At 41.1% G+C, this 27,366-nt stretch overlaps 1 protein-coding gene across 4 annotated transcripts in view; it reads left to right on the forward strand.

The window, feature by feature from the left end:
- The window catches only part of SOBP (sine oculis binding protein homolog), a 135,931-nt gene extending 109,470 nt beyond the window's left edge, over window positions 1-26,461 (forward strand). For all 4 annotated transcript variants that reach the window (XM_080999939.1, XM_080999940.1, XM_080999938.1 and 1 more), the window contains 2 exons: window positions 5,656-7,607; window positions 24,515-26,461. In XM_080999939.1, the coding sequence (XP_080856065.1) occupies window positions 5,656-7,605 (1,950 nt within the window). In that variant the 3' untranslated portion in view covers window positions 7,606-7,607; window positions 24,515-26,461. The remainder of the gene's footprint in view (window positions 1-5,655; window positions 7,608-24,514) is intronic.
- Window positions 26,462-27,366: the final 905 nt, after the last annotated feature.

The raw sequence follows: 27,366 nt of genomic DNA on the forward strand, positions 1-27,366 counted from the left end.
GGTCACAGCATTAAACAAGGGTTTATATCCCAGCTGACGGGGTTTAGAGCAACAGCCTTAATTTCAAAATTTGTATAGCCATTTATATCACAAATAGAAAAAATATGTCATATAAAAATTTGAAGAGATGCTAAGGTTTCATACCGTTTTGGGTGGGGAGGGGGCCCTGTCACCAGCAGAATCTACTCAGTACACAAATCTTTTCTAATATATTGAATGCGTATATTTCAGAGACAGGGGGAAAATGTTGTTTTATTGAAGTGAAATATATGTATATGGTCTATCTGTCACATCTTAAGTAATCAGAATGAGCTCTTAGGAGAAATCTGTAATTACTTTGAGCATGGTATTAGTTAGAAGTAAAATGAATAATTTTGCTCCATTTTATTACCTTTGGTATATAGCCATTTGTATCATAAATTCATTGACCTCATCTTAAATGACCAATCCTGTAGGACAGATCTGATTCATTAATTCTTAAGTGACATTATTTCTACTCCAGTAATTTTTACTCCATGTGAAGGGATGGTGTGCTGTATCTGTGGCAGGATATGAAAGAGAGGAGGGAAGAGAGAGAGAGAGCTAGTTATGTGTGACTTTGGAGTGCTGAGTAAAATCAATTGTATAATGACTAGATATTTAGTTCATCAGGGATGTGCTCACAAATTGATTTATTGCAGGTACCCTCAATATCCTTAATTAATTTTACCTAATGATAAAATATACTGAATAGAGGGTGATCAATATGTGAGTGAAGTAGACCAACATTAGCATTTCTTTTAGTGAATTATTAAAAGCAGGGGGGAATTCTGAGAGAATTTGCAAGAAGTATTTCTAACTATTTTTACAGGAGAACATATTTACTCACCACACAGCAATACAGGAACACATTGGGTTATCTAATAGAGAAAACAATAAAATGAACATTTTGACCAATCATTTATAAAATAAAATAATTAGAGAAGACCTAAACTTCTGTATTTGCAGTGCAACCATAAAATGCACCTTTGCTCAGAAGTAAGTCCCATTAAGATGGGGAAAAGAAGAAAAAAACACTGATGATAAGTTACGCTAATAAGGGAAGAGGGTTGGGAAGATTGTTTATCTTTTCTTGTTGTTTATTCTATGCTTGTTTATCTTAACAATAAAAAGCTTTCAGAAGAAAAAGTAGTATGTCAGTGTTAATTACTCCCAGATAAATGTGCATAGAATCCAGTGCACATCCAGGAACAAACCCCATTGGACATCATGGGGTTTAGAACTGGGTAACAATATGTAGAATTGAACTGTCTCTGTGTTTGGAGCTACAGCACAGAAACCATTTAACCATGAAATAATGAGGTGTTTTGTGAATGTAGATGTGGGTTGTTGCTTTGCAATCAAACCCAAAAGTAGAGCAGCCTGTAATTACATTTTCTGACCAGGTTTAAGTAAGTCAAGGGAATCCATGGTTCTTAGCACATCAGCGAAACTAACGTTCTGCTTCAGACCTTTTCATGGGCCCAGAATCCTCCCATCCAAGTCCATCAAAACCTCTGAATTAGATTCTTGACTGCCAGGCTTGCACATCCCACTAGGAATACAATTGGTAGCACCGGGAATGATCCTCACTAGGAAGCAACATGTTATGATGGAGGTAAAGCCATGAAGGGAGTAGAGTATGTGCCAGCCATGCAAACAACACTTGGAAACATATTTGACGACATTCAGCTAAGTTTTACTCAAATTGAAATTAATGGACCTACCTTAGACATGTTCATTAATTTTAAGTAAAATTTAGTTGAATACCACCCTTTGAAGTGAAAATCCTTGACTGATACATCTCTGAGGTTCTACATACCTGGCAAAATGTGTGTGCATTATATATTTGGGTACCTTGTACGCAGATTCAAAATAGGTGCTCCCACATACATGTTCTTGAATGTCAAGAACTGGCATTCGAAGAGCAGTGTGAAAATTTGCGCAATTTAGTTAAACTCTGGGCCAGGTGACTTCTTTTCTGAAGCTTCACAAGAAGCAGACAAGTTGTCAGCAGGATGAAGCAAATATTTTGAGGGGAAAGGCCTTGAGGATGCATCTCAGAAAGGACCAAACTGTGTAGTGAGAGTGAAACATTAGGCATGATTTAGTCCATAAAGAAATCCCAAATTCTTTGGTTTATTTTAATAGCCCTTTACTGTCCATTCTGGGTACTGTCTTCCTGAGGGAAAAGTTCCAGGTAATCAGTTTAATTTACCACCTGTGTGGAGAGTCAAGGCAAGATTGCTCCATGTCATAGTGATGGTGTAAAAACTAGCAGAGTAGTTGCAGCTGCATGGTCTTCCTGCACATATGCCCTCTGGTGCTGGACAAATGGGCCCTGGACCTTGATTGCCTACTTAAAAAACCTGATCTTTGACTTTGGTTCTAGGTCCCCATTCAGAAGAAGGATTGTGCTGCTGCAGCCACATGTGTCTGGATGCAGTTTGGTGGTGAGGTCCATGAATCTAACAGTTGATATTAGGGCGAGGCAAGCTAGCTTTGTTATTGTTGGTCTATACAGTGGTACCTCGGGTTACATACGCTTCAGGTTACATATGCTTCAGGTTACAGACTCTACTAACCCAGAAATAGTACCTGGGGTTAAGAACTTTGCTTCAGGATGAGAACAGAAATCGCGTGGTGGCGGCATGGCAGCAGCGGGAGGCCCCATTAGCTAAAGTGGCGCTTCAGGTTAAGAACAGTTTCAGGTTAAGAACGGACCTCCGGAACGAATTAACCAGAGGTACCACTGTACCTAAATTCCAAAATATGCCTTCCCCTAATTTTCTTAAATTGTACTTTTAAGGTCAATAGGGTTCTGTTTGGCTTTGTCGGCTCTTAATAAAGCAGTTGCATTCATCTGCTGGTGTGGCTTTTTAGGGAAAGGTAAGCTTTGTCTCTAAATGTGGTACCTGGCTGTTGTGTCATTGCTACTGAGTAACGTGGGCTTAGGTCTGAGAGGCCGAGTGGATCTTTGGTTGTTGTCTGGGTGAATCCTAAGGGCATCCAGAAACAGATCTTAACGTTCCCTGACTCTGATTTGGGGGACTTTCCAGGGATGGTGGCAGTAGGGTTGATTTTTCCTGTGCATCATTTGGCTAGGTTGCAGGATTAGGGAATTAGCTCTGGATAGAGAGGAGTCATACTCTCTCCTTTGTTATATGCTAACAGGAGTGAGATAGAGATAAGGAGACCTTGCCAACACATTTCCCATGCATTCAAAAATCCAGTTTTTCATTCCTTCTTTACATGGTGGCAGTGGTGGCATTTGAACCCAGAACACTGAAATGATTGTAGCCCAAATCCAGTGTCTGGATTTAATTTCTAGAGTCTAATTTAAGTATGCTTAAATCCTACTGATTTCAAAAAGATGGCTACTATTATAGGCACACTTACATGGGAGTAAGCCCCACTAAACCCAATAAAAGTTACTTAGTAAATATGATTACCGTGAGAGTTAAGTAAATGCCTATTGAGATCAGTGTGACTTAACAGGGCTTAATTTTGTTTGCATCATGCCTAGGCTTAAAAAAAGCACTTTTTTTTAAAGTGTCATCACCATTTCAGATAAAGAAAAGCTGAGAGTTAAATGAGATGAGTAATCAAATGCCCAGCATATGTTGTTTTCAAATTGTTTATATGGCCAATGGTTATTAAAATTAAATTATCTATTTAATGCTATCATTTTACAATCATTATCTTAAAAGACATACACACGCACAAGTAGTATTCCTAGTCTTGAATAGTGAAGGTGTACGAAGGACATTGCTTTCACGTGGCCATAAACTCAGTACTGTACATTTAATGTATAGTACTAAAGACAGTCTACAGAATATTATGAGAACTGAATAAACAACAAAAAAATCTAAAAGTTTTGTATCTCTGTATAAAATCTGTCCAAAAAAAAAGGCATTGAAAATTCTGACATCTGTTTATCTGTTTATAGCTGTGGAAAGATTACTCATTTTAATTCTTGTTTAAAATGCCATATGACGGGAAAGGCATTTGTGCAAACAAGAGTCATATTTGAATTGTAGATCATGTCTCCGCCATCTGTGAGAGCTGTTAGTGTTGCAAAATTAATGTGTTAATGAAATCACAATAATTTCTCTGAAGAAATGGATTCTGAAACCTAGAATGACTATTTTTTGAACTTTGGTTTCTAGTGGCTTACAACTGGGAAAACCTTTCACAGCTTAATTAGTTCTCAAGCCTTATTTACTTTTTTATAAAAAAAGAATTGGCAGTGTTTTCACCACACCAATAGTAGCACAGAAAATAACTTTTTTTGGGGGGGGGGGGTAAAGCTCTAATAATAAAAGGTTTGCCTTAGTTTTTGAAAAGTTGTTAAATAAACTGTTGTCTGCCAAGAAGTTATACAAAAGTGACTAGTGAAGAAGAGTGGGCAAACAGCTTGGAAAATCTTTCCAGCTTGCTGAAATATCACAGCTTCAGAATATTTGAAATCCGCCCAGATTTTATTACTATTTCTGCTTCAGATTTGGAAGGCAAAGCCAACGATGTATGATGCTTTTGCATTTTGGGTACCATTTAACATTTACATTTAAATAATTTAAAGTGTACTGTGTTGTGGGCTTACTACAGATGATTTGTACTCCGTTGTCACAAGTCATTGGGCTCATTTTTCTGAATGTTATTTGCTCTTATTTATGCATATAGTATCTATGTGACCATTACCTAATGTGAAAGTCATAATCCACACAGAATTAAGGTGCAATGAAATTATTGTGCTTAAGCACTTTTTGGCTAAATCCTATGCACATTTATCTGTAACTAAGCCCCATTAAATACAGTGGGGTTACTTCTGAGTAGACATCTATACGCTTGCACTATAATGCTACACTAGATTTATAGGCAATATTCAAATAATGCTTTATATATTTACTTGGGAAAAGTTCTCACTGTGTTCAGTGGAACTTACTCTCTAGTAAGTGTGTTTAGGATTGGTGCCCTAGACTGTTCCAGTGCTTCATATACATTTTTTTTATAATTCATACAACAACTCACAAAATAGGAAACTATTATTATAACCCTGTTTCAAATGTGGGGAAGAAGCACTGAGTTTGTTAAAGCCCACTTGGCCTACAATCCTATGCAGAGTTACTATAAAGGAAATCCACCTGAATGTCATGGGGCTTACTCCTGAGTAAACATACATAGGATTGGGCTATTTGTGAGCTCATGGGAGTGATAAGATTTGAACTGAGGATTTCCCAATTGATAGTGCAGTCTCTTACCCACTAGAGTTCACCACCTTTTATGCTTTAGCTGAAACACCCTTAAAATCATGATGCTCTTTCAGAATGTGGACAGCACACAGACACACAAGTATTTTTACAGTATTATGCTTTCATGTTTTAAAGCATCATGGTTGAGAACTTTTCAAGTATTGTAATGGCATTTATACATAATAATTTATTGAGCATGTATATGTAATGCTAGGATTTTGGGGACAAATATGCAGGTTTCATGAACTATACTTTCCTTTGATAATTCAGATGTTTGGAAAGCAGTAACGGAAAGTTTTAAAAAAAATTTTTTTAATGCAAATGACAATATAAAGAGGAAATCGCTTTTTTTCTTACCTGTTTTGATTTTGTTACTGTGTTGTAGGTATGTGACTGGTGTAAGCACATAAGACACACAAAAGAGTATCTGGATTTTGGGGACGGGGAAAGAAGGCTTCAGTTCTGCAGTGCAAAATGTCTCAATCAGTACAAAATGGACATTTTCTACAAAGAAACACAGGCCAATCTTCCAGCTGGACTCTGCAGCACATTACATCCTCCAGTCGAAAATAAAGCAGAAGGCACTGGGGTGCAGCTGCTGACTCCAGATTCTTGGAATATACCGCTAGCAGATGCTCGGAGAAAGGCCCCATCCCCAGTGTCTGCAGCTGGCCAAATTCAAGGTCCTGGACCATCAGCATCTACCACTGCCTCTCCGCCTGACACTGCCAACTGCTCTGTCACTAAAATCCCAACGCCTGTTCCCAAATCTATCCCCATCAACGAGAATCCAAATATGCCACCGGTTTCTGTTCAGCCACCTGCTAGCATTGTGCCTCCAATTGGTGTCCCACCTCGAAGCCCTCCCATGGTGATGACAAACCGTGGGCCGGTACCTTTGCCCATATTCATGGAACAGCAAATTATGCAGCAAATCCGCCCACCATTTATTCGAGGGCCACCTCACCATGCCTCAAATCCGAACAGCCCTCTGTCCAATCCAATGATTCCGGGAATTGGTCCACCACCAGGTGGTCCTAGAAATATGGGCCCCACTTCCAGCCCTATGCATAGGCCAATGCTGTCTCCTCATATTCACCCTCCAACAACTCCAACGATGCCTGGAAACCCCCCAGGTTTACTACCCCCTCCACCCCCAGGGGTCCCTTTGCCCAGTCTTCCCTTCCCGCCAGTAAGCATGATGCCAAATGGTCCTATGCCCATGCCACAGATGATGAACTTTGGCTTGCCGTCTCTTGCCCCACTGGTGCCACCCCCAACCCTGTTAGTGCCATATCCTGTCATTGTTCCTCTACCAGTTCCTATCCCCATTCCAATCCCTATTCCTCACATCAATGATTCCAAGCCCCCAAACGGCTTCTCCAGTAACGGGGAGAACTTCATTCCAAGTACATCCACTGATGCAACTGGGACAAAGCCAACAAATAACTCTGTGTCCCCTAGAGATTCGAAACAAGGGCCTTCCAAGTCCTCTGACTCAACTCCAAGTTGCTCAGGCCAGTCCTTAAATCAAACACAAGTGCATCAGGAGCACAGTAAAAACGAAGTTGTTGATTTGACTGTGAAACCTAGTAGTCCAGTGAACAACAAGTTTGGTTTTCCTACAGTGCTACAGGGACCACAGGATGGTGTGATAGACTTAACTGTAGGTCACAGGTCTAGACTACACAATGTTATCCATAGGGCTTTACATGCTCAAGTCAAAGTTGAACATGAAGCTAGCAGTGTTGTCAATCTGACTTTTGGTAGCTCAGACAAAAGGAACTGCAATGACTGCAGGAACAATTGCAGCCCTACTGAAGCAAAAACGTTACCTTGCAGTGACCCAGTTCATTGTGGCCCCATTGCACCGCCATCGGGCACTTCGGAAAATAGTACAGCTGCAGTTTGCAATGTTATTGTGAATGGCACAAAGGGCCCGGAGGTTTCCAAGAACTCAGAGCAGCCCCAGGAGCAGAAAAAGTCTCAGCCTCTGGAGGAATTGCCAGTCAGTGAGCTGGAGTCTGTTAAGGAGAACAACTGTACATCGAACTGCCGACGGGAAGGAGAATCCGGTAAGAAGACTGGGGAAGAGCCCCTGTTTGGGGGAGACAAGCAAGACCCCAACCTGAACAATCCTGCAGATGAGGACCATGCATATGCTTTGCGGATGCTACCCAAGGCAGGCTGTGTCATCCAGCCTGTGCCAAAACCAGTGGAAAAGACTGCAATTGCACCATGCATTATTTCAGCGCCAATTCTCAGCACAGGGCCAGAAGATCTGGAGCCACCACTGAAAAGGAGGTGTCTCCGAATTCGCAATCAGAATAAGTAAAGGTTTGTGTAATCACTACAATCTTCTGTGTGAGTAAAATGAATATCAGTGTTTTCAGGTAGGAGTGAAACACATGGAGGTAGCCATTTGTGAAACTGGGAGAAAGATTGTGGTTTATGAATGCACAAGAAGGTCATTATTTATGTTTTGTCTTTGTCCTGTGACACCTTTGTATCTGTTTGTTTTGCATCCATTAGCTGTATATATTCTGTTATTCTCGTGGAATATTCTCTTAGAACTCTGGCAGTGACGACTGTAGCGTTGCTTAGATCCTAACTAATGGATCTTTTCCTATGCCAACTTTTGAAGCCAGGAAACTGAGCAAGTGTATATGGCTACGCCATCTGGGTAACAGCAATTCAGGATCTCTGTGCTTAACCATCACAATTTACCTTTTGCGGTAACCCATAGCAGAACAATTCAACCACTTGTAATAAGCTAAAATGCAAAGGCATTCTCATTTGACCTTCATCATTTTTCAAATGTACAGGTTTTAAGGCACCATAAGATTACTTCACGTTAAAGGGAAACTCTGAGCTCTGTTTAAATGGAGAGACAATTTCATATGTTTCTTACCATTTTGGTTCTTACCGATGCATCCCAGTACAATGGGACCATGTTTATGTCGCATTGCTCCATTTACTCCTTGGCCCTTAGAGTACTGATTTCAAATACATTTTTAATAGTCTTTGGCTGGGGCACCTCTGCATACAAAAACAACTACCAAAACAACAGCTGAGTCTTCTCTTTGAAACGGTGTTATTTTCAAAAAAGTAAATCTCTTACACCTTTGTATTATTGCTGCAATAGGCATTTAAAGAAATGCTTAATATGCCAGATGTATAATTCAGATTCAGAACAAATTAATGTTCTGCTTTTAAAAGAAATTATTTGTGTTTGAGAAGCAGATGCTTGGATTTCTCACACTTCAAGACAGATTCACTTCAGTATTTAGATGCTTTTTATATTGAGTCACTTTGAATCTCTTTATAAATAACTGTTCGGGGACTAAACAACTGCAGTCAAGTATTCATTATTTTGCTCATTTTTGTTTGGTTAGAAGCATGGGAGATGAGTGAATGTCTTCTAAGAAAACATTACCTGACACACGTACACAAACACACACACCTTTTAATGGCCTTTCCACACAGTCAGGTTTCTGTACAATTACATATTTGATGCAAACATTTGCCTTCTTCCTGCAAACACAGCTTTGTGTAACATCCAGTTCAGCACCCTGTTCTCACAATGGCAAACCTATAGGAAGCCTGAAAGCAGGACATATGCCTTACAATTGCGCGTCGAGGTCCCCAAGACACCCCCCCCAAAGAAAAACACAATTGACACTTAATTTTTGTTTAAGGTTTTTGGCATAATTTTGGCCACAACTTTATTCAAATTACAGCAATTTGAGTGGTTGCTTAGGCATTGGTAGCACTAACTGACCCCGCATGGGGACAGCTCTGACATTCGCACCCCCCGCAAAGTCAGCAAGGGTAAGTCACCTGGGGAGAGAGACGGGACTGGGAACCATGCCTCACCTCTCCTCAGAATGCTCCCAGGGGCTTGCGTGGCCCTAGCCCCTTGCCAGGGGGGTTTCGTACAAAAGCATGGGGAGCCCCTGGGTTCCTTTAACGGAAAACCCTTGAAGCAGCAGCAGCAGCAGCATTTTGGAGGGGCAGGCACAGCCGAATCCATACCCCTCCACCAACCAATTCCAAGACCAATGCCTAACCGCAAACCTTACAAGTTGTGACGATTTGCTACGCAGTAGGCAAAAACCAAGTGGCACACACTAATCAGCCAAATGGACAAAATTCCTACCAGGCCCCTGCCCCAAAGCAGACGACCCCATGACAGGCATAGCAAGGTCAAGCAAACAGCCTAAAATTAGGGAAGGGAGGGCGGGTGATCCAAAGTAAGCAGCGAAAAGAGGAAGTTCCTCGCTGCGAGCATTGTATTTAACAAATAGGGCTGTCAATCAACAAATAACAACATCTAGATTTCCCCAGTAACAGCCCGCCCCTGCTTAAAGGATGGCCAAACCATTTGCCTAGTAACAGTGAGGTGTCTTGTCAGCCCCGCCCTCAACCTGTGCTCTCCATGAGGGAGAACACACTTAACCAGAGCGATGATATTAGCACAAATCAAACCAACACTTGTTTATTTTTTCCTCTCTCTTAGCAAAAAGGATTTGAGCCTTTGACATGAATATGCCCATTTAAGTTTTTATACCAGCAGTGACAAGTCATCTCAGTCCCAGTATTCCACCCCCATGTGGGTTGTTGGGAAGCAGTTAATCTTTCCCCATCCCACCCCTAGAGGTTGCTGCTACAAGCAACAGCCCTTTTCATAAACTTTCACCTCCCTAAGTGAACACGCGCACACACAAAACTGGATGTCAGTACTGGAATATACCCCCCCCCCACACACTTGCCATACATTGTTCTCTCACAGCCTAATTCCTCCAGCCATATTAGTATGGCAACACCAAGCTGCTTTTCAAGTCTGCCATAACTCACATTTTCTCAACCACCTGCAATATGGATATACCAATGGTGGTTTTTATTTGAATTTACAACAGCAGAGTATTTTTTTTAATGGTTACATACTCACAAAACAATACCATTTTTGCATGAAGTTAAAACCTGAGTTAAACACAAACTCCTGTTTTTGCTACTACCTTCTGTTTTTGGGTGGACAAGCTACTGCCAAGTCACCGCTGCACTAAAATCCTGGATTTTTCAGTTGCTTCCTCTGGGTAACAATCAGAGAAAAGGGGGGATTCTAGAAGAGACCAGAACACAGCTTTCTTCTTTCAGAATGCAGCAGGCAGTCCATCTCTACTTTTATTTTATTTTTAATCTAGAGAGGAAATTTAGAATGACATATGCATCAAGAAAGATCCTCCACGGGCTGAAAAGTGAACCAGGAAGTCCTCTCTCCATTGTTATTTTTGGATCTTCCTTGGACTTGTATGACTCTAAATTTCTTCATAGTAGTCATCAATCACAGCTGTGACTTCACCAATTGGCTAAAAGTATAGAGAGGAAGGAGCAATTGCTTTGAATGGTGCCTGCACATTTCGTTTCATGTCTTTTCCACTAAGTGAGCTCAAAACTTTTTTTAAAAAAATTAAAGTTCAGCATCTGGGCCCCCATTGGCTCTGGGCCAGTACAGAGGTACCTTTTGTACCTGCTTCTCAGTGGCCCCTATTTAAAATATTGCTGCTCTATTCTTCCTTTCATCTTGTCAACAGATGTAGTTGCATTTTCTTACGATTCATGAGCTGAGAAAACCTAACTCTGCCATCTTAAAAAAAGATATTGGTTCAGAAATCGTATTGATGATATGCCAGATGAGGTTTAATGACATGCCATGTTTTACTGCAATGTGGAGTGCCCCTTAACCTCTAGTAATTTATATTTTATGCTATCATGGCAATGGTACTATTAGTACACACAAAAGTACTATGGAGAAATTTCCATTCAAACAAAGAGAATATGGGGTATCTTAGGATCTGGCAACATTTTCATTATTATAGAGCAGAAAATTACTGACCTGGGATAATTATTGATGTAACATTTTCAGGATGACCATAATATAAACTGGGTAAGCTCTCACATTACTGCAAAAGTGTTTTTAAGGCTGCAATTCTAGACACTTAAACAAGCCCCATTGACTCAACTCAGTAGTTATACAGTAGTTACTTATGAGTAACTACTGTAAGAATCCACTGTAAAGCTATTTTACATATACATACGTGTGTGTGTGTGTGTGTGTGTGTATGTATATATATATATATATATATATATATATATATAGATATAGATATAGATATAGATATATGTATATGTGTCTTTTAGTTCAGCACCCTTAACAAGCCATTACTTTTTTAAAAAGCGAATACGTTCATCTAAGATTTGGCCTAAAGACTCTCCTTGGTATTTGATATCTCAGATTTGAAGTTCCTGTCCAATACTGCTCTCAGGATTGATTCAGAGCCCCATTGCTCACATCTAAATGATGGACGTCTATATGATGTCTTCCTGCTATGCTGCTGCCACCATGACTAATTATGTTTATCATACACATATATAATGCATACAGTATGTTTGTGCATGTTCACGTACCACACAATTACAGTTGTGTGGGGTGTGAGTAGACAGTATAAGAGGAGTTATGGGAGGGGGCACAAGTCTGTAATAGCTGTATTTTGGCTTTGGATAGGGTTATTATAAATTTCTGGACAGATCCAAACACCAGTGATGCAAATAAATTATCTGTTATCCAACCCTTATACTTAACTATTTCCCATACACCTGGGAGGGGAAACTGCTTATTTTGCCATAATATTTAAAATATCAGGAACTGTTCATATGAACAATTCTGATGTAGCCCACTTGTCAGAAATATAGTATATAGGTTTTATTTAAACCTTCATGTTACCCTATATACTGAAAGATGATTCAAGTTAATATTTGGGTTCGTATATGCACACCTATAGTTTGTATAAGAAATGTGCTGTAGCATGTAAAATATTTCAGTGTTTTGATTCCCTATTTCATGTAAAGCTAATCCGTCATTAAATTGCATTGATCTTCCATTACATTCCTCATATAGCATCTGTGTCTTGTCAGGTCATGTTCCTTCACTTAACTATTTATTATAAAATGTGAATGTTTAGGCAAAGCAGAACCTTGGTATGTTTTAAGGATTTTGTTTACAGACATGTCTTATTTTCTTCTCCTCCAGGTAATTATGTATAGAAACTTGTAGACAATAATTTGACACTGGACAAATTGCCGTTAGAAAATTATTGATAAAACAAAATGATTCATGAGTTATTTCCAATATAGAGGCCCACAAAATATTTTATGTGAAAAATAACAGCGAAGGCATTACCATGAACAGCTTTTGTCCTATTATTTTAACAATCTGGTATTATTGTCTATTGTCCTAAAAGTTCTTTTTGAAATATGTTGTTGATATTTTCATTTTCCAAGTAGAAGTTCATTGTTCTGTTTTTTGAGGGGACTCTCTAACATCAGTTAGACATTTGATGTTAATTCATAGCTTAGAAGGCCTTACTTTGTATTCTAACATTTATTTTTATCCCCTATTTATGACATGTAGGCAGTAGACCATTTTAGGCAGGGATCGGTGATGGTTTTCAGTTTTCCAATACCATTCATTTGCTAGAATTGTGTGTTTTTTTCTGCATCTGCAGCTTGGCCAAAGAAATTGAGCTGGTGCAGATTGTCACTTTCCACTGAAGACCATATGGAGTTTAGATCCTGTATCAGCTGGGGGAGTTCTAGGAATAAAAAGCTGAGTTACTAAATTATCTCTTTTTATTTCCAATAAAAGAGGAGTGAAATCTTTCACACTACAGCCACAAGACCTCTTGTGTACAAATTCAGCAATGCATCAACTTTCTGCAGACAGGGATTAAAAATAAATGCAGTCCAACTACAAGATAATAATGGTTGCGCAGACAGTGCCAATGAAAGAGAGCAACTGTCCATCATCACTAATTCAGCAACTCCACCACTAATTCCATCCCTTTCCTTACAATTTCCTTTCTCATAGCACACAAAAGAGTGCTGAATCCGAGATTTTGGGGGTCATCAGCAAAGTGCTTTTAGTGTTCCCCTTCCTCTGTAATGAGGTAGGGTATGCAAACAGTAATTCTCTCCTGCTCTCTTCAGCCTTCTTGTGTATCAGCATCTACAGTGAGGCTAGTAGCCCCTTGCCAGTCTTAGGAGAGCTCCTGCAAGTGCCATGCACAAGGAATGCTTCTCGAATCAGAGAAGGGTTGTGTGTGTGCGCAGAGTTCCTGGATAGCAGTGGCTAGCCACAACCCAGTATTCTGAGTGTTTTGCATAATTTGATTTATTACTATATTTATATGCAGGTTTTCCCATAGGTTAATTTGCTCAGTGTTCTACAGTGGTTACATAAATGTGTTAATTGTTTACCAGTATTACAGGTTTTAAGGTTGTGTGTGTCACTCTCATGTTTTACATTAATAGACCTCTTTGTGCAGAACCTTCTCTTGTTTGTAGCTTGTACTTACATAGTTGAATACATCCCTTATGATTTTAACATCTAAGTAGGTGCACTAGCAGGAGCCTGCACTACGAGTCCTGCTAATACTACAGGACCTTTCCCCCTTCTGTCCCCATGCTTCCCCCATAACTGGCCTGAGGGGGTGTCTGGAGAACCAGCAAAACAGTGGAAAGGGGAGGAGAGGTGAGATGTTTCTATCAGGCAAGCTGAAAAGTTTGCACTGATGGAACAATGGGAAGAGTACAACATTGAGTCTTCCTTAGATGCTGTAAGGATGGGTCCTTTAATTGTCATGGGTAAGTATCCTGGACAGTGCCGGATTTACGTATAAGCTAAACAAGCTATAGCTTAGGGCCCCACTCTCTTGGGGCCCACAAAAATATTTAAAGGGGGGGGGAACCTAGATGCACATTTCCAAAATATAAGATAAAAAACAAAATGAAACCTACATACAGCAACAGTGTTTTGTGTGGTGTAGGCTCCTATGATGTAAGAAATGGGCCCCGCCTGCTAGCCTGCTCCCTAAAATATCACTCGTTTGCTCATTTCTAACAGCAACAATTGTTGTTGACAAAGGACAGCTGGACATATAAAGGACCCCATTACTTTCAGTAGCTTAGGGCTTCATCAAACCTAGATCCGGCCCTGATCCTGGAAGCCATTTCTGTGTGTGTTTTTAAGCAAAAACAATTTAAATGAATGGGAACTGCACAAGAGACATTTCCAATGGGCTTTGCTTATGTTAACAAAATTTATTCTATCTATTTCATAGCCTACTGCAATAATAAAATGAGCAGGTATGTCCATGGTAGCATTCCAGTGATACAGAGAGAATCCTAGTTGTAGTAGTTGAAGCCATGGCAGTCAATACAATAGCACCATTTCAGGCACATGTCCAGACTCTAGAAGTGGTTTCTAGATGCACTATTTACTTGACACTTGATTGTTGGAAATGCTAATTAGCAACACACTCCCCATTGACTGAGAAGTTTGGCCATTAGAGTAAAGGCTGTCAAGCTGATACTGCCTGATATAATTCAGACAGCCCACCAAAATTCTGCATGTCCCAGCTTCACAGTGAGAGATTAGGACATGTTGGTTAAAGAAACGTTTTTATGGGTTTAATCATTTTGTATTTGAGGAAGGAAAAACTTTCTAAAATTAACCATGTGAAGTTGGCTTGTTCATCACTGTATCCAAATAAGATTATTTTAATTCTACATTATAAGGAAAAGAGTTGCTACAATGAACAAGATTGAATTATACACATATCATTTAGCTTCCTTACTGTATCTATCTCTCTCCCTCACCCCTGTCACTCATCCCCAAAGTAGAAATTAAATGCCACACTTGACTAAATACTGGACTAGAATCTTGCACATGCAGGAGTCGGCTTTTTGGGACAATATAAAAAACATCATTTGTGGAATACTAACAAAAAATGGATGCAAAAAAGCTTAATCCTGCATATAGTAGAGGATGCAAATAAAGGACTGGCTACAATGAGAACTGGCATTAGCAAGGTGACCAAGTACATTCCCATGGGTACCATTCATGGACCCAGTGAGTTATATGAATCAGCCCTCAGGCATCACTATGTGTTACATGTTTACCCCAAGTTCATGTGGGGGGATTATCCCCCCCAAAAGACCTTTTATTTTCTCCTCATAGAACAACCGTAATATTTATCAGGAAAATGACAATATGCATTGTTTCATAAGCAGAATATAGAATAACTAACTGCTACACAAATTTTGAAACAAAGATCCTTAAAGGGAAGCCCCTGCCAGTTGCCATTTTAAAATCTGAGTTAAATAAATTAAATATGGGCTTGCTCTTTTCCAGCTCTCCATCCAGTTGATCAGAGATCTTAAGTTGTGGATCTCAAGTAACTTGAAACAAAAATAAAGCAAATTTCTCCCAGTATAGGATTGCTGGTTGCTGGACAATCGTTTTCGGCTGAGAAGGCATACAAAACTTTAATTTATGAAGCCCAAAATTTGCCTTTTAAGCAGCTTTCAAGCTTCAGATCCATGACACGTAACAAAGCAGCCTTCTGAATTCATTCATTAGGCTTTTCCTTTACAACCTTTCTGCTGATATTTTATTTGTTTTATTAAATTTATATCCTGCCCTTCTTCCCAAAGCAGCTCAGGATGGCATATGCTTCTGACAAACTAATGTTTAAGGACACCTCCAACAAAAGGATGCATCTCAGTCAGCAGCTATCATGTACCAGGATGCCATTTTTTTCCTTTCCTTCAGACTCATGTTCCTGTCTGTGATGGGCTAGTAAACACATATACAGAACCAAAACCCTAACAGGACTCTTACAATGAAAAGCATCCTCTGGAGGCTGCTATTCAGAGCAGAGAAAGGACAGGGAAATGTTGCTTAATCTTTCCCCGCAACCCATTTTCCCAGTAAAAATTGAGTTGGCTTCTGTAGGGTACCAGATGTGCATATATGCAGATAAATATGCACCTAGAATGCTGACAGGTACAAGAATTGGGGTTGAGAGAGATGCTTGTGGGCCTTCATAGATGGAGGGACAACTTGAACAGTGGGAGAACAGTTAAGAATTCCCTTCCCTTGCTGCTTTCGCAGCCGGAATTAGTCTACTGAGGCTGCTTTTTTAAAAAAAAATGTTTTGGGTTTTCACTACATACATTTGTGTGTAACATCTAGTAGACATTGGAAGAACTGCCAGTAAAGTCCTGTTCCATGGCAGCTATAAGGGAGTGACAGTCAGGAATTGCTGTAAGGTGCTTATGGGACTCGCTGACTCTGCTTTAGCATCGGGAGCCCTGCAACTATTCTACCTCAAACATACTCTTAAACTCCATATGCTAACTTGAAAATGTGTGACTTTAGGAAATGCAACATAAGCAACATGGACCACACCAGGCAAGTAAAGTAATTTAATGTAAAAAAGAGAACAGAAGTATAGTGGTACCTTGGGTTAAGAATTTAATTCGTTCCGGAGGTCCGTTCTTAACCTGAAACTGTTCTTAACCTGAGGTACCACTTTAGCTAATGGGCCTCCCACTGCCACTGCGCCACCGCCATGCGATTTCTGTTCTCATCCTGAAGCAAAGTTCTTAACCCACGGTACCATTTCTGGGTTAGTGGAATCTGTAACCTGAAGTGTCTGTAACCCGAGGTACCACTGTAATACAGATACACAATTAAACATTAGAAAAATAAATAAAGATAGAAGATGCAAACTAGCTCACTGATAATATTGGCTTAGGGCCATACCACACTTTTCCTCAGCAAATCCATAGTCTCAACCTCATATTTTGCAAAGAAAAGTGTGGGGTTGGGGGCAGCCACAGAGGCTGATCGGTGAGTGGAGGGACAGGAATGTATAACCCTTCCTTAACCCTCCCCTGAAAATGCTCCATATTTCCCACTCAAATCCGATTTTGGAGCCTCGCCGCTGGGAGCGGGGAACACAACTTTATGTATGAGGGCATTTGCCAAGGGAAATCAGTGAGCAGGAGATAAATTAAGTCCCCAGCCCCCATCATAAGAATCAGAAAGAAAATACAGGATTAGGAACTGTTTTCCTCATAATGTCTAATTCTACCCTAATCCTATGAGGTCAGTTAGTCTAAGAGACAGCAAGTGGCTTAATGCCATCGGACTGAATTTCATGACAGGGTATTTGAATGTGAGCTTCCAACATACAAATACAATTATCTAGCCACTATTCCATTCTGGCTCACTTTACTTCCGATTTGCTTGCCCAACCTATTTCTTCATTATTGGCCATTTATGCATCCCATGGCAGTTGTCCAGATCCAATGTGATCTGTTTCCTGCAAAAAGCACTGCTTTATTTCTCTTTCGAACCTAGAATCTGTCCGTGGGTTGTGCTCAGACTAAATAAAAACCAAGTAAATATTTCCCAGGCTAGCACCATTTATGGATTCTTAGTATGGTGGACCAGTTCCACTTCTCCCAAACCAGCTTCACTTTGGCTTAAAGCCCAGCAAAGTTCTTGGCTATTTTTGATTAATGCAATTATGGAAACCACGGGCATAATTGAACAGTGATAGCTGGAATTGAGAACACTGTTAAAACTCCACATGTGCATCAGGTAAAATAAAAGTAAAGTGGCATCTATGTCCTTCAAAATGCAAACCTGGAAAGAGATAAGACTAGCTGTTCTTTAAGCACTTTAACTAGATAGATTGTTGTCTCAGGTTTGTCCTTAGGCCACAGTGTCAGCAGAGCCTACAACACATTATTATATCAGATTTGAGCCTTATTGTTCAGTTCTGCTGTGCGTTGTCCATCAGGTACCTTGTGTGATTGGTTCCCACTATGTGAAAGGTGTTTGTGGCTGAAAGGTGTTTGTTGCACCAGAAAAAGAATGCAAAAAAGATAAATATGAAAACTTTACAAGCCTGAGAAAGAGTCTGAATCTGATACCTAGCTAAGTAATCTATGTTTATTTAACTCTGTGATGACCAGTCTGCTAAACTCCCAGTGCATCGGCTTACAGCAGGTTTAGGTCCCCTTTCTCCATCTTATATCCAAGGATTTATTTCTCTAGGCCTCTTCGTGGTATTTGAAAGAATGATATTCCTGTTTAACTTGTGCCTCAGTTTGTAATAAGATCCACCCTGCAGCTGGATTAGTTTTTCAAATGTTCCTAAAATGTTGCTTAAATTTAAGCCAACCTACAATAACAAATTATATAGAGACAAAAAGATCAAACTGAATTTGTATTTTTTATATAAAAAACATCTTCCAGTCCCCACCCCCAATTAAATTCCAGTTTTCAATCCTTGTTTTGAAAACTCAGACTGTGTAACAAAACCATTCCCTTTGGAAGTGCAGACACGTAGGAGCTTGGATAGTGTAGAATGAAGCAAACAATCAGACTTTGATTTGTCTGCAAAGTTCTGCATCTTAACAACCTATTAGTATGTTCACCCTATATTTAGAGTAATTTTAAGCTACTTATGAGGAGCCTATGTGGTTAAGCGCAAGCCTTGCTGTCATTGTGAACTACGGTATGTGTGCTGATGCCTTAGACAGCTGTATGTTTTGTATGAAGCACTTCAGCTACCATTTCAAAGTTTATTTGTTTGTGTGTTGGTTTGCTCATTTGTTTGCATGTTTTTCACCAAAAGACTCCTTTTCCACAGACATTTTGATGTGTGAATGGTTATATAGAAGAGGTGAACAGTGAGTTCACTGCAGTTTCATACGTTGCTATTAAGCTTCTTCACTTTAAATATGGATGTCATGCTATTCTGCATGTATGTTAACTCAACTTTTTATGTAAAGGGAACCTGCAGAGCAGCCCAAAGTTTATCCCATATCAGGTGCCAACTCCCTTGGGCCCTGGCTGCCCGAGCAGCCACAAAATTTCCCAGGAAGGGGCTGGGCACCCACAAATATTGGTGCCAGGGTCGTGCATGCTGCATAGCACCCACAGTCACGAGGCCAAGCTGGCACTCCTGACCCATATATCACCAAGTCATAGGCCTGAAAGACACATGTTAGCTGAGTTTGGCATTGCATGTTTTTAGTAAGTTAACCTTTCTCTAGAATCCAGATATATAGAGTCTAGACATCAGTGCCTATCTTTCCCCTGGCCCTCCTGCTAACCTGATGTTGTTCATAATATCTAGTCAGAACCACCAGGTGACTCGCTGTTCAGGAAGTGTATCCACTGAGGCCCTGGTGGTGCTCATAGTAATTTGAACCATGGTGCTATTTGAATCACAAGCAGTCATGATTAAACAGTGGGACTGATAGCTCAGGTCCTAAAGTTGCCTTCTGGTGTAAGGGAAATGAACACTAGTATTATGACAGACAACCTAGTTGTTTGGTCAAATAATGAAAGATGGGGTGCTGTGCTCAGTGTTGCCCAGAATAATTCTGTGGGAGGTTAGACTTATTCACAACATGCACACAGCTACAGCGCTCTTCCCAAGAACTTTAATAGCTGCATGCAGCACAAAACAGCATTGCCATTTAAAAATTGAATTGGGGCATTTGGTTGCATTTTTTCTTGCTTGAGAAATCCTTCATATGCCAGCCTGCATATGACAATGCCACTTGAATGCCTTTGCATTGTACTTAAATTCCAACGCAAGGGGAAACATATGCATCACACCTATTATGCAATCTTACGAGTGCCAGGATCCTGAAGCAGAGTACCAGAATGCGGCTGCCCCACTACTCCCATTTATCTGACAAAAATCTGACCTTGAAGCATTTAAACTAGTAGAAACCCTCCTGTGAACAGAAAGTATTTCAATTTCCATAAGCTTCTACCCATGTTTAACTATGGACCATCTATAGCATCACACATATAGTTGTCACCTTCACCTCTCCTGAATCACAGTCTAATAAAATGGAGGGGAAAATATTTATCCCACTTCTGTAGTGCATGAGCTACACAAAATAAGTAGCAGCTCTGTATGTCTAACCTGATCCATGTAAACCAAGGCACTAGATGTATGGAATTGAAGACAATGCGTGTTAATGGTGGTTGGAATTGAGTAAGAACTCTCTGAGCTAAACCACACACTGACTATTTCCATGGCTCCCAGCTTGTTGTTTCTCCCAAAATAATATGTTGCTGGCCTGGCTTTGCACTTGGAATGTTTCTCCCAGCTCCAGTGATGTGGTGTCATTTATATCACTTTATGGGGAAGGAGGGATAAATCACCAGCTGTTCAAAAGGGAAGGCTTTAATGGAAAGCCTTGAACTACTTTCAGGGTTTTAAAGAAGAACAGAATTCATGCACATAACAGGCAAACCCGAAGCGTTTACAGGGGCTGCCTCAGCTTCACGCTTGTGGTCGATGACCTCAGCAGAGCCTCCCTTAGAAAATTATGGGCTTGACTTTGCTCTGAGCCCATTTCTGTCCCAAAGGAGCCAGGCATATTCCGGTTCTTTGTCACCAACAGCATTTACATTCATTGCTCTGTTGGATCAACTACTGCACTGCAGCACGTTAGGGAATGGTAATCTGCTAGCCTGCGTCAACACATTCCCAATACTCAAAACCAAAGAAGGCCGGGTTGGGGGGATGGACAGGAAGAATCAGAGGGAAACCCACTTCCCCACGTTTTCACCAATTTATTGGAAATAAATCAGAAAAAAACAGTCCCCACCAAAATAAACTCTGTTGTCCCCTGAGCCCTCACATAGAGATTCAAAAAGTAGAGACTCAAAAGCCTCCCAAGCAATATCTGCCTTGTGTTGTAATACTGACAATACAAGTTGTTGGTAGTGAATCATAACATTAATATGAATTGGATTAGGAAGCGATTATTTGCTTGTTAGCACACTGGCAAGGCAGAACCGTTAAATGCAGGTAGTTTAAGGAAAGAGAAACAGCTACACATGTCACATGTGCCAAGACACACCACTGCCTTGACCTTAAATGCATGTGTCCCTCAGGTTTAAAGGGCAAGTCTACATTTGGCTTCTTTTGGGCACCAGGTGTTCCTATTTAGCTTGCATCTGATCCCAGCAACCTGAGCTAAATGCACAATGCTGTCTCATCTGTCTAAATAGCAAATGGGAATGAAAGCAAATCTACCAGAGGCTGCTGCATCTCTATGACGCAAGCTGCAACGCTGGCACGGGATTTCCCAATAACCTATGGTTCCATTCTTTTGGTGGCAACAGCTCTCTCTCTTCTGTAGTGGTATTAAGATGTCACACTGGAAACATGAATTTTTTCTGTGCAGGTACACCTTGTGTTTCTTGCAGTTTCTCATCAATCAGTTGATTGGCCAGTGGAATAGGCCTACATTTTTGAGGCCCTAAAGCCTGAACTATTATAGGGGTTCCTTCGCAGCCAGCAACAAGGTCAGGGTAACCACTGTTTTCTTCAATGAGGTTGTTCCATGACAGATTGCCACATTTTTGTGTTTGTGTGTAATAAAAGCACCTTTACTACTGCATGTCATATTTTGAATAAAATTGCTGTACTGGATTATCTCACATGTCAAAGGCACGGGTGTGAATAAGACTTTTCCAGCTATGGTGTGTGTGTGTGTGTGTGTGTGTGTGTGTGTGTGTGTGTGTGCAAATTAGGGAAATATTACATACATGCATGATGCATCATAAAATGATTTGAGTCATGCGACTTGTATTGGGTCTATTAGACCCAATTTTTTAAAAGTAATGTGGACTAAAGTCACTTCTGGGGCACCTATGGGATTGGGGGACCCTGAAACTTAAATTTCATTAGTTTCATAGGAGATCCACCCCTGGGATTAGGTGGACTGTCAGCATCCAAATGAAAGCTTGAGGTAGTGCAGAAAGGAAGATAACTGCCCATGCCATGAGTTTGATGAATCAGTAAGATGAGTTTAGATTTTAGAAGATGGTGGAAGAGCCATGAGGCCCAGCATTGGCACCAGACATCCTTGGGCCCACTACTGATGGGTTCTGGGCTCACTTTAAAACAACAACAGAACAACAACCTTTTTTGGGTGTAGAGTGGGTTGATCTAGCCACTGCCAGGTAAGCCTGTCATAGACAGCAGCCTCCAACATGAGGTACATTAGGCTTAGTGACTGGCCCAATGATGTTCATGACTGGGTGGAGATTTGAACCTAGGTCTGTCCAGTCTAAATCCAAATTCTAACGACTGTGCCACACTGGTAATTTAGCACTAAAGTCCTGAACCCCTAGCATACCTGGCAGCAAGTCAGTATGTCAAATCCAAGTCCAGAGGTCAAGCCACACAAGCAAAGTCCAAGGGTCAGGAAACACAGTCCAGGGACAATCCAAGTAGCCAGGTCTGAAGTCCAGCAGTCGGGATACAGTGCAGAATCAAACCAGAAGCACAGTCCCATAGAGGTTGTCCAGGATCATCCAAGCCAAGGTCCATCAACATGGACAGCAGACACAGCCCCTCAGCTCTGCTTCCCTTTTGTACTTTGCTGATTGCAGCATCTGAGCTTGATGAGGCAGGTGACCCTCACCTGTTCCAAGCTTCCTCCAGCTGAGGAATCACACCCCTCCTCCCAGAGCTAGGGAGCTGGGCTGTGGGCCCTTGCTTGCCTCAACATCCTAGAGCACTCCTCCTGCTCCTCCCTACACCTTGGAGCCCACCATGTTCATGGGGACAGGGGCCCCTCTGGCTCTGGTGATGGGTCCTACTGCTTTCGTTCCTGTGCACTAACCGCCGTCCCCTCGCCATCCTCCGCCACCCTGTGAGTACTTTCTTCCCCACCTTCAGCTTGCCCCAGTGTGTCCCAGTCCTGGCTACACCCCACACTGGGATCCTCTTCCTCCTCCCCATTGTCCTGCCAATTTTTGACATAAAGCATGCAACCAGAAGGGCAGAGCCCAGCCTTGTCGATATAATGTAACTGCTCAGTGTAAGACACTTCTCAAAAATTGGTATTAACATTAATGCTTTTTTAGTTTCCCTGGTACTGATTCTAATTTATCTGGCTGCAACGTCACTTTATTAAACTTCATAGTGGAACAGCAGGGGACAGATTTGGAGTGGCTCAAAAATAAGATGTGCTAATTCCTGTTTTGGGGGGAAGTAGCTTGGCTTATTTCTGATAATGAGTTGCTTCTGGAAATAGAAGGAGAGGATTGTTTGGCTCAAACTGTGGATGATATAATTGTGGAATTAATATTGGTAAGTCTAGAGAAAATCATGTGACAAGTCTAGAGGCATCATAGGCTCCAACTCCGGGGGGAAGGAGAGACAGTTTAAGCCCCCTAATTTTTCTTTTTTAGGGTGGCAGGGCCCCTCAGTGTTCAGAGGATGTCATGTCAGGCCTCCCTAATTGTCTGGAGAAGCTGGTGCCTCTGAGTTTGTTTCGCCCCCCCCCCCCCTAGAATACTGAAGGTAGAATGATATAGGCATCACTGCTCACAGTGAGCACATTCATCTCACTACTGTATCTGGCCCAAGAGTTTTGCAGAATGTTTTAGGGTCCAACTAATTCACCAGACCTGTTTGGCCACAGGCAATAAAATATGCTACCTGTTGCCTCATCATACCACTGCTAACTATCTTAAAAAGTGTTACCTGTTTCCTGCCTAAGACATGGATGTTACAGCTCTCCACATCAGAACCATTCATATATCTAGAGGTCTGGAAAATAAAATTGCATAGGTTCTACACCTTCATTTCCTAACCAGCAAAAAGAAGGGCTATATTTGTTTCTCGGGTCAGAACCCACCAAACACTGAGTGGGATTCAACTACTGTAAATTGTTACGTGTGTGGAATGAGGTCCACCCACGCAATAGGACATCACCCCTTCACCTCCTGCTAAATCAACTCTGGAGAGTTGGGGGAACCCCCAGCACCAGTTTAGGGGCCATGTGGGGGCACACAGGAGGAGAGGGAGAAAAGCCCAATGGTCTGTGTAGACCTTGTTTTGTGCATGCTTATCCCTCTGAGTGCAATTCTGAATTCCACCTGTGGGTCCCAAGCGCATCCTGTGGCTGCTTCAATAGGATTTCTATGAAAGCATCAATCCAGTATAGGTTGTGCCTCAAAGGTTATTTCAGGTCTCAAGATGAGAATATCCATTTCATCAAGTAAAAGGAGCAGGAAATAGTATGTGAGTTTTGTACTTTTCTCACACTGCAAGTTGGCCATTCATCACCTGCTACCATTTTGTACGCCAAAAGGAAAAGGTGTAATGTTGTGCTGACACATTTTCACGGTATCAGTGCATAAGTAGGAAAAATGTCAATGTGTCCTTCCCAGGTGGTAGCAGGCATGTCCAGGGTCTGATGAGAACATGCCATCATTCCCACCTGCGATGAATCATAAGGATGCAGGGTGGACACTGACTTGCCTGCCTTTGTTTTTACAGGAATGCTCACTTTGACAGGGTACCTTGCATGGAGAAAGGGAGCAGAGCAAACCATGCTACTTCACCAAACAACACCAGCTGGTCCACTCACCACCCCTTCTGGTTAAAAGTCCAGCAAGCAAAGCCACTTCCCGCCATTAATTCTCTCGGAGGGAAGGCTGAATCCCTCGGGTGCCTTTGGCTCAGAAGACTGTAAGCACATCACGGACCCCACGAAGTACGCTCAGCATTCCGACTCCCATCTCCCCTTCTCCCTTTTCCCTTTGGTTTCTTGCCGACGGAGGATTTACCTCTTGATTTTTAAAGCCACATGGACCAATGTATGTACTTTTCCCCTTCACTGACTTCAAGGTTCAGATATTTGAGGCTGGACAATGAAATGGATTTTTTCTCTCTCTCCCAAAAACTGCTGTGGTTTTGCTGCTACACTAAGAATTGTGATTTGCATTGTATGGTTTCGGACCTATTCGCGTTTTTTGATGGGAGGGGTGATGAAGGGGTTATAATGGAGTTATTGACACTTCAGAGTCATCTCTATCTCCTGCCCATGATGCACTTTTAAATGAAGAGTTATTAGAATATTTTATTGGCTAATATACTTTTTCCCCCTTGTTATTTTTTACAAAGGCCACCTTTATCCTTTTTAATGCCATATTTTCAGTGTTACACTTTTATGGCTTTTTTAATTTTTATTTGACAGAGTAAGAAGCAGCATGAATAGTTTATACTGTGGTTTTTCAGAGACTGAATGCCAAGAGAACTCAGTAAATGTTTATTCCTCTCAGCTTTCTCTTTCAATTCCCCTAAATAGCACCCCATTTGGGAACAGAGCAAGAGTGTTGAACTAAAGACCAAAAAAGAAGACGAAGAAGAAGAAGAAGAAAAGGGATCCCCTCAAGGTGTAAAACTATCTGGGGGAAATATTTTGCTGGGTGTTATGAAAGACTTGGATGAAATTTCAACCCTGATGGTTTTTCAGTGATCCAGGAAGCCAGTGAGACAATCTCGCCAGATGCAGACCCCTTTCATGATAATTAGAAAGGTATGGCCAAGCCAATGAAAACACAGGGGTAAAGTGAGAAGAGAGCCCCCATGATTCTGTTTCACTGTTTGCTTTCTCCTGTCATAGTTAAAAAGAAAATGTGCAATTCGATCCTCAGTGGGTGGGTGGAGGATAACAGGGTAGAATTTACTTGTGTGCACTTGTATAGTTGTAGCCAAGAGTCCAAAAGAACACTAGAGCATGTATGCCGGCACTGATTTGGTAAAACAATTGTGGAGTATCCCATTCTGACAAAATACTAAGGTGGAGGGGGGGAAATGGGAAGGGGGGATCATTAAAAAAAAAAAAGTTCAAATCACCTTGTGATCCAGTGTAACTGTTTACTAACTTGAATAAAGCAATTGTTCACGCTACAATGCCCAGAGTACACCTTTACTATAAGGCTATTGTAATTAGCATACAGGAAGCAGTTTGGACAGGGCGTGCTTCAAAGAGTTGCGGGGCGGGGCAGGGTTTTAAAAGCCAATCAAACCCGAGCCTTATAATAATGGTGTACTGAGGGCACTATGTACATACTGTATTTCTATATTTTCCTTTGTACAGATTCACTTAAGTCAAGCTACTGTTTTACAGGTGCTCCTTATTTATTAGGGCTGTGAAGGCTTGGAAAACTACACCCGACGAGCAAGCTCGCTTTTTAAAAAAAATAAAATAAATGAAAAATTAAAAAGGTGAAGGACTGGAGGGAGGGCAATGGGGGGGAGGGGGGAAGAGCTCATGAGCCTATGGATTGATTTCAAAACCGAACAGAGACAAATTTCTATGGGGAAAACGAAGCACTTTTAAGATGCTTCTGGTTGTTCTGGGCTCACACCATTTTTTTCCCCTCCCTGACTGGTGTCAGATTTATTAAAACAAAATAAATCTCCAAGTTTAAAAATGCACTTAGCTGTGCTGTTGTTTTCCTTTTTATATATAACATCTGTCCACAAAAAAAGGTCTTCGTTTCTCACTAGAAGTTGACAGGTATAATGGATATGATCAAAATTCAATATTTCATCTAAAAAGAATAACCTTACTTTAAAAGCTGTTTAGGAGGGAGGCTTAGTTCTCTGTTCCTCCTTGGTGATCTCATTCCTTCTAATCTTTTAGCTTTTTTTAGTGAAACTGGAAAAAGCATTTAACTGGAAATACAGGCTCTTTCTCACTCACTCTCACTATCTCACTATCCCTGGTTTGGTGATGCTCCAGACCCCTCTCTGTGCTTTGCCAGACTAAGGGCTAATACACAAATTACTTTTCCAATCTTGTACAAGGAACAATTCTAGACTTTTTCACCTCCCAGTAACCGCCTACCTAAACTTGCCAGTGTTCTTCCACATAGATGCGTATGTTTCATTCTGGGCATCATTCCTAAACATCTTTCCTTGGCGTCTTATCTTTCTACGTACCTTCACTTGGTTAGAAAATGTGACCTTTATAGGAGCTGCTTACATGGCTGTTAACACATTCTTTTCTCTAGTCACTAATATCGTATTGGCCCAAATATAAGCCACACCCGAATATAAGCCACACCTTTAAAATTCAAGGGAGGGAGAAAAAAAGACAATACCCGAATATAAGCCGCTCCCTTAAAATTCCGCAGGCCCTCACACCCATTCCGTTTTACCGTATGTCTGTTTCAGCAGCGATATTGTAAAAGCCCATTTTTGTAAGGTCGTGAATTTAAGCTGCACTTTAACTTTTCACGGTCGGAATGGGGGGGGGGGGGGAGAGTGCGGCTTATATTTAGGCCAATACAGTAGATGCTGATCGAGGCTCACAGAACTAGTGTTTTGCTGTACAGATT

Source organism: Podarcis pityusensis (assembly GCF_964106645.2).
Source record: "Podarcis pityusensis genome assembly, chromosome: 3".
In the NCBI taxonomy this organism is placed as follows: domain Eukaryota; kingdom Metazoa; phylum Chordata; class Lepidosauria; order Squamata; family Lacertidae; genus Podarcis; species Podarcis pityusensis.